At 56.2% G+C, this 13026-nt stretch overlaps 2 protein-coding genes across 4 annotated transcripts in view; one reads left to right on the top strand and one right to left on the bottom strand.

Moving 5' to 3' along the window:
* Positions 1-5860, top strand: part of BOK (BCL2 family apoptosis regulator BOK) — a 10834-nt gene extending 4974 nt beyond the window's left edge. Inside the window, exons 4-5 of the mRNA XM_024760092.1 lie at positions 3920-4083; positions 5104-5860. Of these exons, the coding sequence (XP_024615860.1) occupies positions 3920-4083; positions 5104-5229 (290 nt within the window). The 3' untranslated portion in view covers positions 5230-5860. The remainder of the gene's footprint in view (positions 1-3919; positions 4084-5103) is intronic.
* Positions 5861-11464: 5604 nt separating this feature from the next.
* Positions 11465-13026, bottom strand: part of THAP4 (THAP domain containing 4) — a 41231-nt gene continuing 39669 nt past the window's right edge. For all 3 annotated transcript variants that reach the window (XM_024763516.1, XM_024763445.1, XM_024763587.1), the window contains exon 5: positions 11465-11775. In XM_024763516.1, the coding sequence (XP_024619284.1) occupies positions 11656-11775 (120 nt within the window). In that variant the 3' untranslated portion in view covers positions 11465-11655. The remainder of the gene's footprint in view (positions 11776-13026) is intronic.

Here is a 13026-nt window from a genome sequence, read left to right as displayed (position 1 = left end):
GAGGCGGGGGCTGGGGCAGGGCGGGGAGGAAGGTGTGGCCGTGATGAACGGACACAGGGCACCAGCGGCTGGCTTCTTTCACTTGGGGAATTCAGTTTAAAGCCCGTGATTTTTCGCTTGAAACCAGAGCAGGATGTACTTCTGCGATCCAGCATCCCCGCCCCACCCAGCTGGCCCTACCCTTTTCGCGTGGTGGCCTCCACACCGCCACCTGCCCCTCTGGTGCTTTGGGGCGCCCAGCCCCTCATGGGCTCTGTGACCTGCAAGTGGTTCTCAACCTCTGTGGACCTCAGAGCCACCTGAAAGGGGAGCAGGGACAGGCTCCGTGGAGCACAGGGCTGCGGGCCGCCCCTTGTGCTGCCGACGGGCTCTCAGCCCACCCCCCGACCAGCCCGTGGCTGCCCCACGCACCCTCCCGCTTCCCGCCCACCCGAGGTCTCCCTTCACCCCTTGTGCATCCCAGCCTTCCCGGTCCTCAGGCCCTCTTGCCACCAGGCAAGCTCCAGCCATCAGATGCTTGCCAGCCCTGCCCATCTCTGCCCGCAGCCTCTCCCAGGCAGCTGGGTCTTGCACGCGCTGACCCCCCGGGCTGGATATTCCTCCCCCTCGTCGTCCCGGCCGGCCCCTCACCTGCTCTGGCTGTAGCCGGTGCCGTGGACGGCTCGAGGACTGCAGGGCAGGGTTCCAGGTGGCCTCCCCACGTGGCTGAGCCCCCGCGAAGGCAGAGGCAGGGGGCGCTGTTCCAGGCTGCGTCTTGGCTGCAGGCGCTTCTCGGTTCCCTTCAGTGGAAAAACTGAAAGTTGGCAAGTGTTTTCATTTTTTTCTTCTCATTACAAGAGCAAAATATTTCACCACGGAAAGATCAGAAAACACATGAGATAAAGAACTCTCAGAAATCAGTACTAAAAAGACCACCTCACTTTAAAAAGAGCAAAGGGTCTGAATGGACATCTCTTCAAGGAAGATGTATGGACAGCCAGTACGTGCATGAGAAGTTGCTCAGTATCATCAGTCACCAGGGAGACACCCATCAAACCACAACAAGATGCCAGCTCGCGCCCGCTGGGGCACTCAAGGCAAAACTTCAGAGAACCCAGCACGGGTGAGGCTGTGAAGAGTCAGGGCGTGAAGTGGTCTGGCAGCTTCTCCGATGGTAACTCTGACGGGGTCACCCCCTGACCTGGCACTTCTGCTCCTCGGTTTTGAGCCCTGAGAAAGGAAGCCACACGTCCACACAAGGGCTTGCACACGAGTGTTCAGAGCCGCGTATCCCCACAGCCGGAGGGGCCAACAGCCCACGTGTTCGTTTCCTGATGGGTGGTCCATCCACTGGATGGAACATTATTCGGCCGTAGAAAGGAATGAGGGGCCCACACCAGGACAGCACGGAGGAACCTTGAAAACATTTTGCTCAGTGAACGGAGTCAGACACAAAGTGGGACATACTGTGTGACTGCATTCGTGAAACGTCCAGAACAGGTAATCCACAGAGACAAAGTAGATGAGAGGTTACCAGGGCTGGGGTGACAGGGGCATGACGCCCCTGGGGACAGTGATTTGGAGTGAAAATGTCTGGAATTCGATAGTGGTGATGGTTGTACAACATTGCCAATATGCTAAAAACACTGGATCTCACACTTTAAAAGGATGAATCTACGCTAGTGAGATTATATCTCCGTAAAAAAGAACACAAAGACCTCAAAGAAAACAGGACATACCTGAGCCCCACCTCCCAGAGACCACCCTGCCGGCACCTTCCAGACCAGGGCTTTCCTCTCCAGGTAAAACGTGGCCATCACGTGGCGCTCACCTCTCCACACAGCACCGCGGAACGCGTGTTCATTCTCTTGATCCCCGCCCTGCCATGCTGACTCTTCACCTGTCCCCTGGTGGTGGTGGGTACCTGCGGGACGCCAAGCCTGGGGGTGCCAAGGGCACAGCTGTGAGCAGCACAGAGCCCGCCAGGGCTGGCACCCACGAGCAGTTGGTCAATGGGGAGCGTGGTGTGACGGCAGCATCACCAGGACCTGATGCCATCACGGTCTGCGTGGCCCTTAGAGGGAGGACCTTGGGCAGAGCCCTGGGGGTGAGGGAGCCCTGCAGGCAGCGGCGAGGCTGGGATAGCACGCATGAGGCCAGGTCGCAGGACAAGGGGGCCTCAGAGGGGCCAGCAGCCAGCTCGGGTGGGACTTCAGACTTGGATTGACTTTGAAGGAGATGGGAAGGGACAGTAACAGGAGGGTTGGGGAGTGGCCTGGCCTGACTTATGGGGTTTTAAAATTTTCGTTGAGGTGAAATTCACATGACGTACAATTAACCATTTTATTTATTTATTATTTATTGGCTACACCACGCGGCATGTGGGATCTTAGTTCCCCGACCAAGGATTGAGCCCATTCCCCCTGCAGTGGAAGCACAGCGTCCTAACCACTGGAGCGCCAGGGAGTCCCAGTCAACCATTGTAAAGTGTGTGATTCAGTGGCGTTGAGTGCACGCACAGCATCGTGCAACCACCCCCGCTCCAAGTTCTTTGCCGGTGGGAAGAACACCCATTCCCATTAGGCTGTCACTGCCTGGCCCCTCCTGCAGCCCCCAGGGACCACTGGTCTGCTTTCTGTCTCCACGGATCTGACAGTCCTGCACATTTCATAGGAATGGACTCATACGATACGCGTGGCCTTTCAAGTCTGCTTCTTTCACTGAGCGCGATGTTCTCAAGGTTCATCAGGTTGTGGCCCTGTCAGTGCTTCCTTCCACTTTGAGGCCAAGTATCATTCCGCTGTGTGGCTGGACCACATTGTGCTTTTCCACTCACTGCTTATTTATGTTTTGTCATTTCCACCTTTTGGCGACTGTGAACAGGGATTCATTCGCACTGACTTGTGCTCTTATGACAGACCGTCCCAGCTGTGGTGTGAACATGGGTTGAGGGGCGTGCTTCCTCCCTGCCTGTGCTGCTTCCTTCTAGGACTCAGGCGGGGCACCCATGTTTGTGTCCTTTCACAGGTGGTGCTGGTGCCCTCCAGCTGTCTTTCTCATCACAGTTACCAGGCTGCAGAGTTACATGGATCCTCACATTGCCACTTGGAATTTTGTCTGATAGACTATAATTTACACTTAGACACTAACGTACACTTCTTTGTCGGTGAGGGTGAGCATCTTTCATGGGTCTAGTGTACTGTTAATACTTCTTCTTTTGTGAATCAGCTGTTTGTATTCTGTGTTCGTATTTCTTTTGAAAGGTTTCTCTCTTTTTCTCATTGATTTATAAAATCTCTTCCTATATTAAGGAACCTTATACAACTGGCAAGCACTGTTCCCCAGACTGTCATTCGTCTGTCTTTCCTCCCAGGTGGGCTCCATCTCAGTTCTGCCCCCAGTAGCTTGGTGGTCTGGGCAAGGCCATTCCTCCCGGGGCCTCAGCTTCTTTACATGGAGAACATCCTCTGTCCTCGCAGGGCTGTGCTGGGGGCAGGCACAGATGGAGGCTGCTTCCTGTTTATCACATCCAGTGCCGAGTCACTGAGCCCCCTCGACCTGCTCAGCCTCCTCTTTGCCTTTCTGCTCCGTCACCTCCTCCAGCAGATACTGGGCTGTGCAGGGTCATCGCCAGGCCCTGGCCCAGGTATGCAGGTGTGTAATGCAGGCTCGAGACATCCCCGCCTGAGAACGACGTGTGACGGTGGCAGGACTGATCTGCAGCAGACGGTGGCTGGGACTCGCACAGCCGCCAGCTGACCGAGCTCCCCGTCTGGCGGGAGCTGTGGGTTGAGGCTGCCCCGGGTGTCGACCCCAGTCACCAGCGGAATGGCAGGGGTGTGGCTCAGAAAGGCTCCGCCCCCTCACGTGACCCTGCGGGCTGGCCTCGAGCTGGGTCTTGGTGGCCTTTGGTGACCAGCACCCATCTCTCTCCCTGCAGGAATCACCTGGGGCAAGGTTGTGTCCCTGTACTCAGTGGCTGCGGGGCTGGCCGTGGACTGCGTGCGACAGGCCCAGCCCGCCCTGGTCCACGCCCTCGTTGACTGCCTCGGGGATTTCGTGCACAAGACCCTGGCGACCTGGCTGCGGAGACGCGGTGGATGGGTGAGGGAATATGGCGGTGCCAGGAAGGGGGCGGTGGTTGAACGCCTGAGTGCTGGCAGTGGCAGGGGTGATCGGGGCTGGAGGAGGGGCGAGGCCGGGGCTGCCCAGCCCAGGACGGCTCCTGCGGCCCAGCTCCAGTGTGGGCCCTCTGGGTCTGACCGCCCCCGACTCCAGAGCTAAAACCCGCCGCCCGCCCCCAGGGATGGTGTCAGAGTCTCCATGTCCCCGATCACCTGGCCAGGCCTCGGGGACTGCGGGGCAGCCCCACCCATAGGAGAGCTGTTTTCTCCTCTGTAAAATGGATGGTGGGCAAAAGTGTGCGAAGCACACTGGCCGAGGGGACGGAGCTCAGCCTCCGCTGGGATTGGAGCCACAGGGGGTGTGGTGAGGGGCCACTGGGGCTGTGGTCTCATCTGAAAGCGGCACTGGGCGGGGAGGGCGTCACCTCCTGGATGAGTCACGTGGCTGTGGGCCTCCCGCTGTCCCATCCTGCCGTCCTGTCCTGGAGCCCGGCTGAGGCTGGGCACCAGGGCAGCCAGGACGCTGATTGACACCACGGCCAAAGGTTAAGCTGTAGGGATAGTACCTCATTTCTTAGCAGGACTAGAAAGAAATAAGGAAGTAAGGAGTGGCCATTCACTGGGCTTCTGGAAAGCTCAGTTCCTGCTCCTGTTCTAAGGGATTTGTCCTTCCCTGGCACCCCAGGCTCCACAGCATCTGCGGAAGGACACTGGGATGTCAGCAGGTGGCCGAGCTGGTAGCTGGTCCCATGGCTGGGGGCCCAGCAGTCTCCCCTCCCTCCCCTCTCACCATCTGAATCCACCTGTTGGGTCGGGTCCCATGCTGGAGCCTTCCATCCAGCTGGACCACAAGCCTTCCCAAACGGCCTCGAGCATTCCCTCAGGCGACGTGGCTGACACCGGGCGGGGGCGGGGCACAGGCCGCACCCTCTCCGCTCCACTCTCTAACTGCCCCCTCTTCCCTCCACTCTCTAACTGACTGCCCCCTCTTCCCTCCCAGACGGATGTGCTCAAGTGCGTGGTCAGCACTGACCCCGGCCTCCGCTCCCACTGGCTTGTGGCCGCGCTCTGCAGCTGTGGCCGCTTCCTGAAGGCTGCGTTCTTCATGCTGCTGCCGGAGAGATGAGCTGCTGGCTTGGGCAGGGGCCGCCGCACGGCCCCCTTACGTGGGAGGCCCTCGGCCCCCGAAAGCATCACCCTCCGCCCCACCCAAGCCAGGAAGACCCTCGGAGCCCCGCGTCGAAGCTGGAAGCCCTGCCCTGAGCCCCTCCTCCACAGACCCAGGCCCTCTGGACAGGGAAGAGGGGGGCTTCCTGGCCCTGGAGCTGGGCTTCAGGGCCGACAGGGGCCCTTCCCCATTGTTCCCCCTCCCCCGGAACCCCCGCTGGTCCCCTTCTTTCTAGAGCCAGAAAGTCAGGGTCACGTCCCAGGCCCTGAAGGAAGGGAGCTGGGCCCCATCTGTGTGCGGTTCCCACGTCAGGACATGAGCTGGCCTCGGTCCTCCTGGGCAGGGGGCCTGGACTCTGGGCCTGAAGGTGACTCACGAGGCCGGAGGAGCTGTGGAGTGTTACTGACTCCGCACGTGGGGCCTAAGGCTCGTGTGGTGGTTGCTGAACCTGTTTCTAGAGGGAGGGCGTGTCCCCCGCGCACCAGGGTGGGTCTCTGTGTGGCAGGGTCCTGTGGACACGGGAGCCCACGACCGAGAAGGATGGTGTGTTTGTCCGATCCCAATAAAGTTCCGCAGCCGTGGAGGGTGACCCCGTCTGCTCCTGGTACCTGTCCTGCGACTGCCAGGGACCTGACAGATGGCAGGCTGGCCCGACGTGATGGAGCACAGGCGCACGTCTTCCCTCACCAAGGCCAACTTGTGCTGCCCTGTGCCACACTGGGCCTGCGCGCATGCCCTGCACGTGCTGCCATCAGGCACACGGTGCTGGACGCGGCCTCTCTCAGCCCCGGTTCCCTTTCTGTACGACTCAGGGTGGACCAGACGGCCGCTAGGGTCTTCCCTTCCCCATCCAGCCTCCTGGGGAAGAGCCCAAAGGCGAGGTTGCCGTGCACAAGGGGGGCTGCCCCCCTTCCCCCATCGCCCACCTCCTGGCCCCAGGGCCCTCCACAGGACCCCTCTCCTCAGCTTCCTCCCAGGGGGCGGCCGCCCCTGCAAGCCCATCACCTCTCCAAGCTCTGCCTGCTCTGTCTGCATGGGACCCAGGGGCGCTCGCAGTGGGAAGTCTGGCAGTTGACGAGAGGGAAGGAAGCGGGCGGGAGGAGAGGAAGGTCCCTTTGCCACCCTGCTTCCGTCACTAGGATGGATCCCTTGGTACGTTTCCAGCCTGGGAAAGTGATGTTACAGATGCTGAGTCAGGGAAGCCGCAGATTTAAGGTCACTCAGAGAGACCAGGCATCTGCGTGGACATTGGGTTAGAGGCTGCAGTAGAGGAGACACCCCGTTTCCAACAACAGAAGATGACATTCCGGGGTATAAACGGAGTGAGAAATGCGAAACCCTATGTGAGGCAAACTCTGAAGGTACCTCAGAGACACCCTGGACTTGGAAGGACAGAAGAAATCCCATGTTCCAGAGGAAAACGATCTCATAAAGAAGACAGTTCTCTATAAGTAGCTTTGTAAATTTAACGTAATCCTTATGAAAGTATCAGAATGTTTTTCCCCCTCTGGATCTAAACAAACTAATTATAAAGTTCATATAGGGCTTCCCTGGTGGCGCAGTGGTTGAGAGTCCGCCTGCCGATGCAGGGGACGCGGGTTCGCGCCCCGGTCCAGGGAAGATCCCCCATGCCGCGGAGCGGCTGGGCCCTTGAGCCATGGCCGCTGAGCCTGCGCGTCCGGAGCCTGTGCTCCGCAACGGGAGAGGCCACAGCAGTGAGGGGCCCGCGTACCGCAAAAAGAAAAAGGAAACTTCAATCATTAGTCTTATTAATAACAATATTATTATTCTCAAATAATCATACGTATCCTGTAGGAGAAAGCAAATAATGATAAACAGGATTTTCATCTTAAAAGAGGTAAAATCAAAGAATTTAAGTAAAAAATTTTATAATCTTAAAATTTGAATTGGAAACCTAAGTGTGGATGCACAACTTTTTTTCTTAAAAAATGCCTGTATCCCATGCTAAAGTAGTTGAGAGTGAAGGGTTGTGATCTCTGCAATGAGATCTCAAATAGTAAAGTGGAAATAAGTGAGAAAATAATTTATAAAGGGATTTTCCATTTCTGCCCCGGGGCCTCTCAGTCCCACCCCCAACTGGAGAGAAGAGAGGTTCTGAGGCAGGAAGTGGGAACAGAGGCCATCAGGGGCTTGAGGGGCTCCATCCAGCCAACTATCACATCATGTGGGCCCCTCCCGCCTGTCAAAGAAAAAGACTGGACTTGCCTAGCTCACATCGAACATACAAAAAGTACTGGGTTCATAACAGAAGCAGGAGGGGTGTGTGTGTGGGGGTTGTGGTGTGAGAAGGCTGGTCGGGAGGCCAGCACCGTTGTCCCTGGCACACCTGTTCTAAAACCCGATGATCAAAGGGGAAGAGAGAAGCGTTTCCGCTGGCCTTCTGGTGTGAACTTATTTCAGAGGCACCAAACTGAGCCTAATTGGATGGATGGAAGCTCTTCAGAGAATTCCGCCACTGAATGTAGGACAGGGTTGGAAGATGGCCCTTCGGCAGCTCTGATGGGGGAGCTGGCTCAGGCAGGGGTCACCCACGGGCGGGCCGATTGACAGACGCTGAGAATAAGGAGGGCAGGCTGCACCGTCTGGGCCTGTTACGTTAGCATCAGCCACGTGAGACAGGCAGACGGCGCACAGGAAGACCCGGACAGCCCTTAGGAAGTGTGATCCAACCTCCAGACTACAGCAAACAGAGGGCTTAGAGGAACAATTCAGACACCGTGAGGAACCCAGGGGAACCCAGGATCCAGACTGGGGGCGCCTTCCAGCTTCCCAACAAGAAGCACGGGGGGCGGGGGAAGGAAGAGGACCAGGTGACCATGTCAGTTATTTGCTTTTCATCTCTTGGCTCTCAGCCCCACCCTTCCTGCTCCGGTCTGGGTGCTGCCCTCCTAGCCCCCTTCCAGCTGTGAGCAGGCAGCAGCCTGGGATGCAGGAGGGAGAGAGTGGGGCTTCCTTGCTGCTCCCAGCTCCTCTCAGCATCATTCCAGCAGCAGAGCTGTCTGGTCCCATCCTCCAGGCTTCCTTGGAGCTATGGTCTGAATGTCCGTTTCCCCTCAAATTCGTATGTTGAAATCCTAACCCCCAAAGTGATGGTAGGAGAAGGTGGGGCCTTTGGGAGGTGACTAGGTCATAAAGGCGCCACCCTCACGATTGGAACGAGTGCCTGCATAACACAGACTCCACAGAGCTAGCTCAGCCTTTCTGCGTGCGAGGTCACAGTGGAGACGCCGTCCATGAGCAAGTAGCCCTCGCCACCTAATCAGCCAGCAACCTGATCTTGGGCTTCCAGCCTCTAGAACGGGGACAAGTAAATTTCGGTTGTTTACAAGCCACCCAGTGGATGGTTATTTTCGTTATAGCAGCCTGAACTAAGTCAGAAAGTTGTTACCAAGAAACAACAAGTATCTAAAAACATGGAAGTGGCTTTGGAAATTAGAGGTTGGAAGAGTTTTAAGATGAATGTTAGCAAAAGCCTCCACTGCTGTGAACGGACTGTTCAGGGCAATTCTGGTGACCCAGGAAGAAAAGAGGAGAGCTGTGGAGAAAGCCTCAGCGTTCTCAGACAACACCTAAGTAATCCTGAACGGAATGTTGGTAGATATATGGGATGTGTTCATCTGAAACAATAAAACAGCCAGTTTTTATCAACAAAATGGGTTTATTAAGGAGCAGCAAAGATTTGTGTTTCAGGACAGGTAACCGTGGCACAAGTCCACAGGCAAGTCCAGTAGGTCAAAGGAAAGGAAATTTTTTATAGAGGAAAAGGTAAGGTGGGAGGGGCTGTTATAAGCAAAAAAGTCCATTGGAGGAAAATGGGGGTCTGAAGTGTGGTGGCTTTTCATTGGCTGAGCTGTGACAGTTTCTCATTGGCTGGGCTGTTGCCTGACGGGGAGAAAATCTTCCTTCCTCCTGAGGGTGGTAAAGGGCTTCTGGCCTAAGAGGCCAGGTGGCCTCCTCCTGTCAGGATCTGTGCCGACATCCAGTGGAGCTGGTGAGCGCTCCCCCTTGTGGCCTCCCCACTCCATTATTTTTTGTTTTTTTGTTTTTTGTTTTTGGCCGTGCTGCGTGGCTTGTGGGATCTTAGTTCCTCGACCAGGGATTGAACTCAGGCCCTTGGCAGTGAGACCTCAGAGTCCTAACCACTGGACCACCAGGGAATTCCTTCCCCACTCCAGTTCTGCGAGGTTTCCCTTTACTAATTTTCACAGGTGTAAAGGCCAGTCTGCTGAGATCTCAGATGGAAATGGAGGTCATTGGAAACTGGAGGAAAGGCAACCTTTGTTAAGACGGGACAGAGAGCTTGGCTAAACTATGTGTCCTAGTTTTGTGGAAGGTAGAACTTGTGAGCAATGAAATTGGTTATGTGCCTGGAAATTTCCAAGCAAAGTGAAAGTGTTGAAGCATGAGGGGCCTTGTTTCTCTTGAATACTTAGAGTAAAATGCAAGAAGACTTAAGGACAGAATTGTTAACCAAAAAGGAAGCAGACCTTAAAAATGTGGAAAATCCTCAGCCTATTGATATTGAAAGTAGTAAGAAAGCTTGTTGAGACAGATCATGACGCTTGGGAGGACTTGACACGGAGGTTAGTACTCACCAGTTACGAGCTAGTTACCCACATGATGGGAGACCAGGCAGCCACCTCAACAGAAGCCTAAAGTCCAGACGACAGAAAAATGTCTTCAGAGGCATTTCAGAGATTGTGGGGGTGACCGTTCCATCCCAGGCCCAGAGGATAAGGCTCTGCTCCCCACATTCCTGGGCCACAGCAGACGTGGCTGCCCCACTGGAGGGCACAGCTGCAAACTTGGCTGGAATCGGTGTTTGGCTTCCACAAGGTACCATCTCTGCCAGCACGCAGAGTGCAGACCCCTGGGGGCCTTGCTACCTTCCCTCAATTTTGAAGGATGGAGCCACCTGGAGCCTCAGGCTCATGGCCCAGGCAGAGACCCACACCCTGCAAGGGGTGCAGAGCCCCCGCTAGGGCGACCCCGGGGTGGGCAGAACCTGGGGAGAGCCGCAGGCACACGACTCCAACCCCTGAGAACCGTGGTGAGCGCTGCACCCGGCAAAGCTGGGGTGGGGGTGGGGCAGGACCACCCCAGGGGGGCCCGGAGGACAGACACTGAGCCACAGAGGATCATTCCTCTTAAGCCTTAAGGTTGGGACTTGCTCAGGACCTGTCACGCCTTCTTCTTTCCTATTTCTCCCTTTTGGAAAGGGAGTGTCCATCCATTCCTCTCCCGTCATTGACTTTCGGAGGCCAATAACTTGTCTGGTTTCCCAGGTTCGCAGCTGGAGGGACGAACTGTGCCTGAGTCTCTGCTGACCTGACGCTCTCGGCGAGCCCAGCCCAGCCACCACATCCACCCTGCACGCAGGGGGCCGGCCGCCTTCCTCACACTCCGGCCACGCTCCTCTAAGGGCTCAGCACCAGCCCCGGTCCCTCCTCTGCGCTCCCAGGTACTGACAACCCCCCCACCCCGGTGGTGCCTTTTGTCCCCAGGGTGTGTGACAAGGGGGTGTGTGGCTGCAGACACTGACCCCTGCTCTTGAGCGCGGCCTCCTTTCACCCCGTGTCTATGTTCCCGGTGAGGCCCCTGATACTGTGCTGTGTTCAGGAAAAGAGAAAGGCTCTGTTTTGCTTTTACACACATGCTGAAGTGTTCGAGAGAAGTGGCACTGTGCGTGGAATTCGCTTTAAGATGCTCCAGCCACAAAAAGGGGGGAAGAGCAGACGGAACCACCGGTGTGGGGACATGCTGGCAGGAGCTGGAACGGGGTGAGGTCCGGGGGGTCAGTGTATGTCTGGAAACTTCCATCGTAAACAAACAAATGAAGGTAATATTATATTGCCGAGACTAAATCAAATTTACAGAATGATGATAAATTCACTACCACCCTCTCGCCTTGGGAATGCCCTTCGTCCACATGGAAATGGGGTCGTTATACTCTCAGCTCTTTAAAAGTAAAGGAAAATTCACTGCAATCCTTTTTGTCCTACCTTTCTCTTCACCTTGTTGCTGACTACTGTTGATTTGTAAACATTTTCAGATCTTGTCAAAACTGCGGGAAGGAAAGGAGAAAGAGTCACCCCTTTTTAACTTTTTAGGGAAACGACTCTGAAAACAAATAGTCACCAGCAGAAGAAAGAAACGCAGTCTATGCAAGTGATAATATTCAAAATGCTTAGCCATAAAAATAAAGGCCTTTTATTTGGTTTTTCTGTGCCATTACAGGAACACGTGGCAACACCCTTGAACCCACGGTGACCTGTGGCCGCACCCACACCTGCTGCGGCATCTGCCGAGAAGCTGAAGTGTCACCACACAGGCCAGCCCCACCGGACTCAGCTCCGCCTGGGGTCACGGGGTCACCTTCTTGTAGGTGACATGCAGATGCTGAGTCATGGGCTGCGTAGTGGTTGCCATGGAGACCGTCTGTTCAAGTTTGCCTTCAGAATTCAGCCTGAATTTTCGGGTAATCTGAGCAGAACAAAACAAATACAAAACGCCTTAATTTTACCTTCCAAAGATTCAACAACCGCTGAGGTGCCACCACAGGCCAGACACTCCCGTGGCAGCCGCAACATTTCACCTCAGTGTCAGGGGCTTGTGAGCCAGGCAGAGTCCCCGCCAGTGGGTGACAGACACTCGGCCGGCAGCCGTGATGGGCGTCCGGACCCCTGGCCCGTGCCGTCTCCCTGCCGCTCAGCTGTTCCCAAACGTCCGGAGGTGAGCGCGGGCGTCAGCCTCGCCATCTGCCTAGGGGCCGACTGTCCAGCGCGTCCCTCCCTACACAGCTTGAAATGATGCCAAACGTGTTCTCAGAAAACTCGGTACCAGCACTTCTGGAGCCCCCGATTCATCAGGGCCAATTACAGCAGCTGTTTCTAACAGCAACACAGACCTGCAGCACCCGAGCCCCCGATGAGAAAATGGGTTTGCCTGGAATGTCTGTGGACAGAGGGTGAAAGCCCGAGGACTGTGGAAGCCACCTCCAGGGGTGGCTACCTGGCGCCAGAACTGGCGGGGGTGGGGGCCCACGCGCGTCAGAACCCGTGCTGGCCAGGCCCCAGCGACCGTTGGGCAGAAAAGAGAGGAAAGCCAGATTCCAGAGCCTGTTTAAAGCAACCAGGCTACAAGGCCAAGGCCTCAGGGGGAAGGGCGTGCAGGGGAGAGACCCAGCTCAGAGCAGCCGTCCCCCCAAGGCCGGTGCTGACTCTCAGTGGCCACCCAGAGGCTGGGGAGCCAGGTGGGTGCGCCCCAACCCACGGGGCTGCGCTGCACGGGCCACCCTCTGGAACCGCTGCCCGGCGTCTAGAAGGAGGGGCCGCGGAAAACCGCCCGGCTGTTGGTCAGGACCCCCTTAGGGCCGCACCCCAGGAGTAAGAGTTCCCCAGAAACAGACTGGGAAGTCCGGTTTCAAAGTAGTGCTATCTCTGTGGACAGGATCTGCCCTTCCTGGACAAACCACCAGAAGCGCAAGAAGTGCCCTTTCGTGGGAGACAACATCAAACAGGCCTCAAGTCACCCACGGTTTTCACGCGCGATGTCTAGAATTCAAGAAATTCAACAGAAGGGATGGAAACTAGAAGACAAAGGAAGGACATCTTCAAAACAATGAAAATAACTGTCCCCCTGGCATTCTGGTTGCAGTGAAAACACCCTTCAGAAGTGAAGGCAAAATAAAGACATTTTTAGACAAAAAAATCCACAGAGAATTCACCACCAGCA

Source organism: Neophocaena asiaeorientalis, unplaced genomic scaffold, assembly GCF_003031525.2.
Source record: "Neophocaena asiaeorientalis asiaeorientalis breed wild unplaced genomic scaffold, Neophocaena_asiaeorientalis_V1.1 scaffold185, whole genome shotgun sequence".
Taxonomy (NCBI): Eukaryota; Metazoa; Chordata; class Mammalia; order Artiodactyla; family Phocoenidae; genus Neophocaena; species Neophocaena asiaeorientalis.
This window is presented reverse-complemented; position numbering and strand designations above follow the sequence as displayed.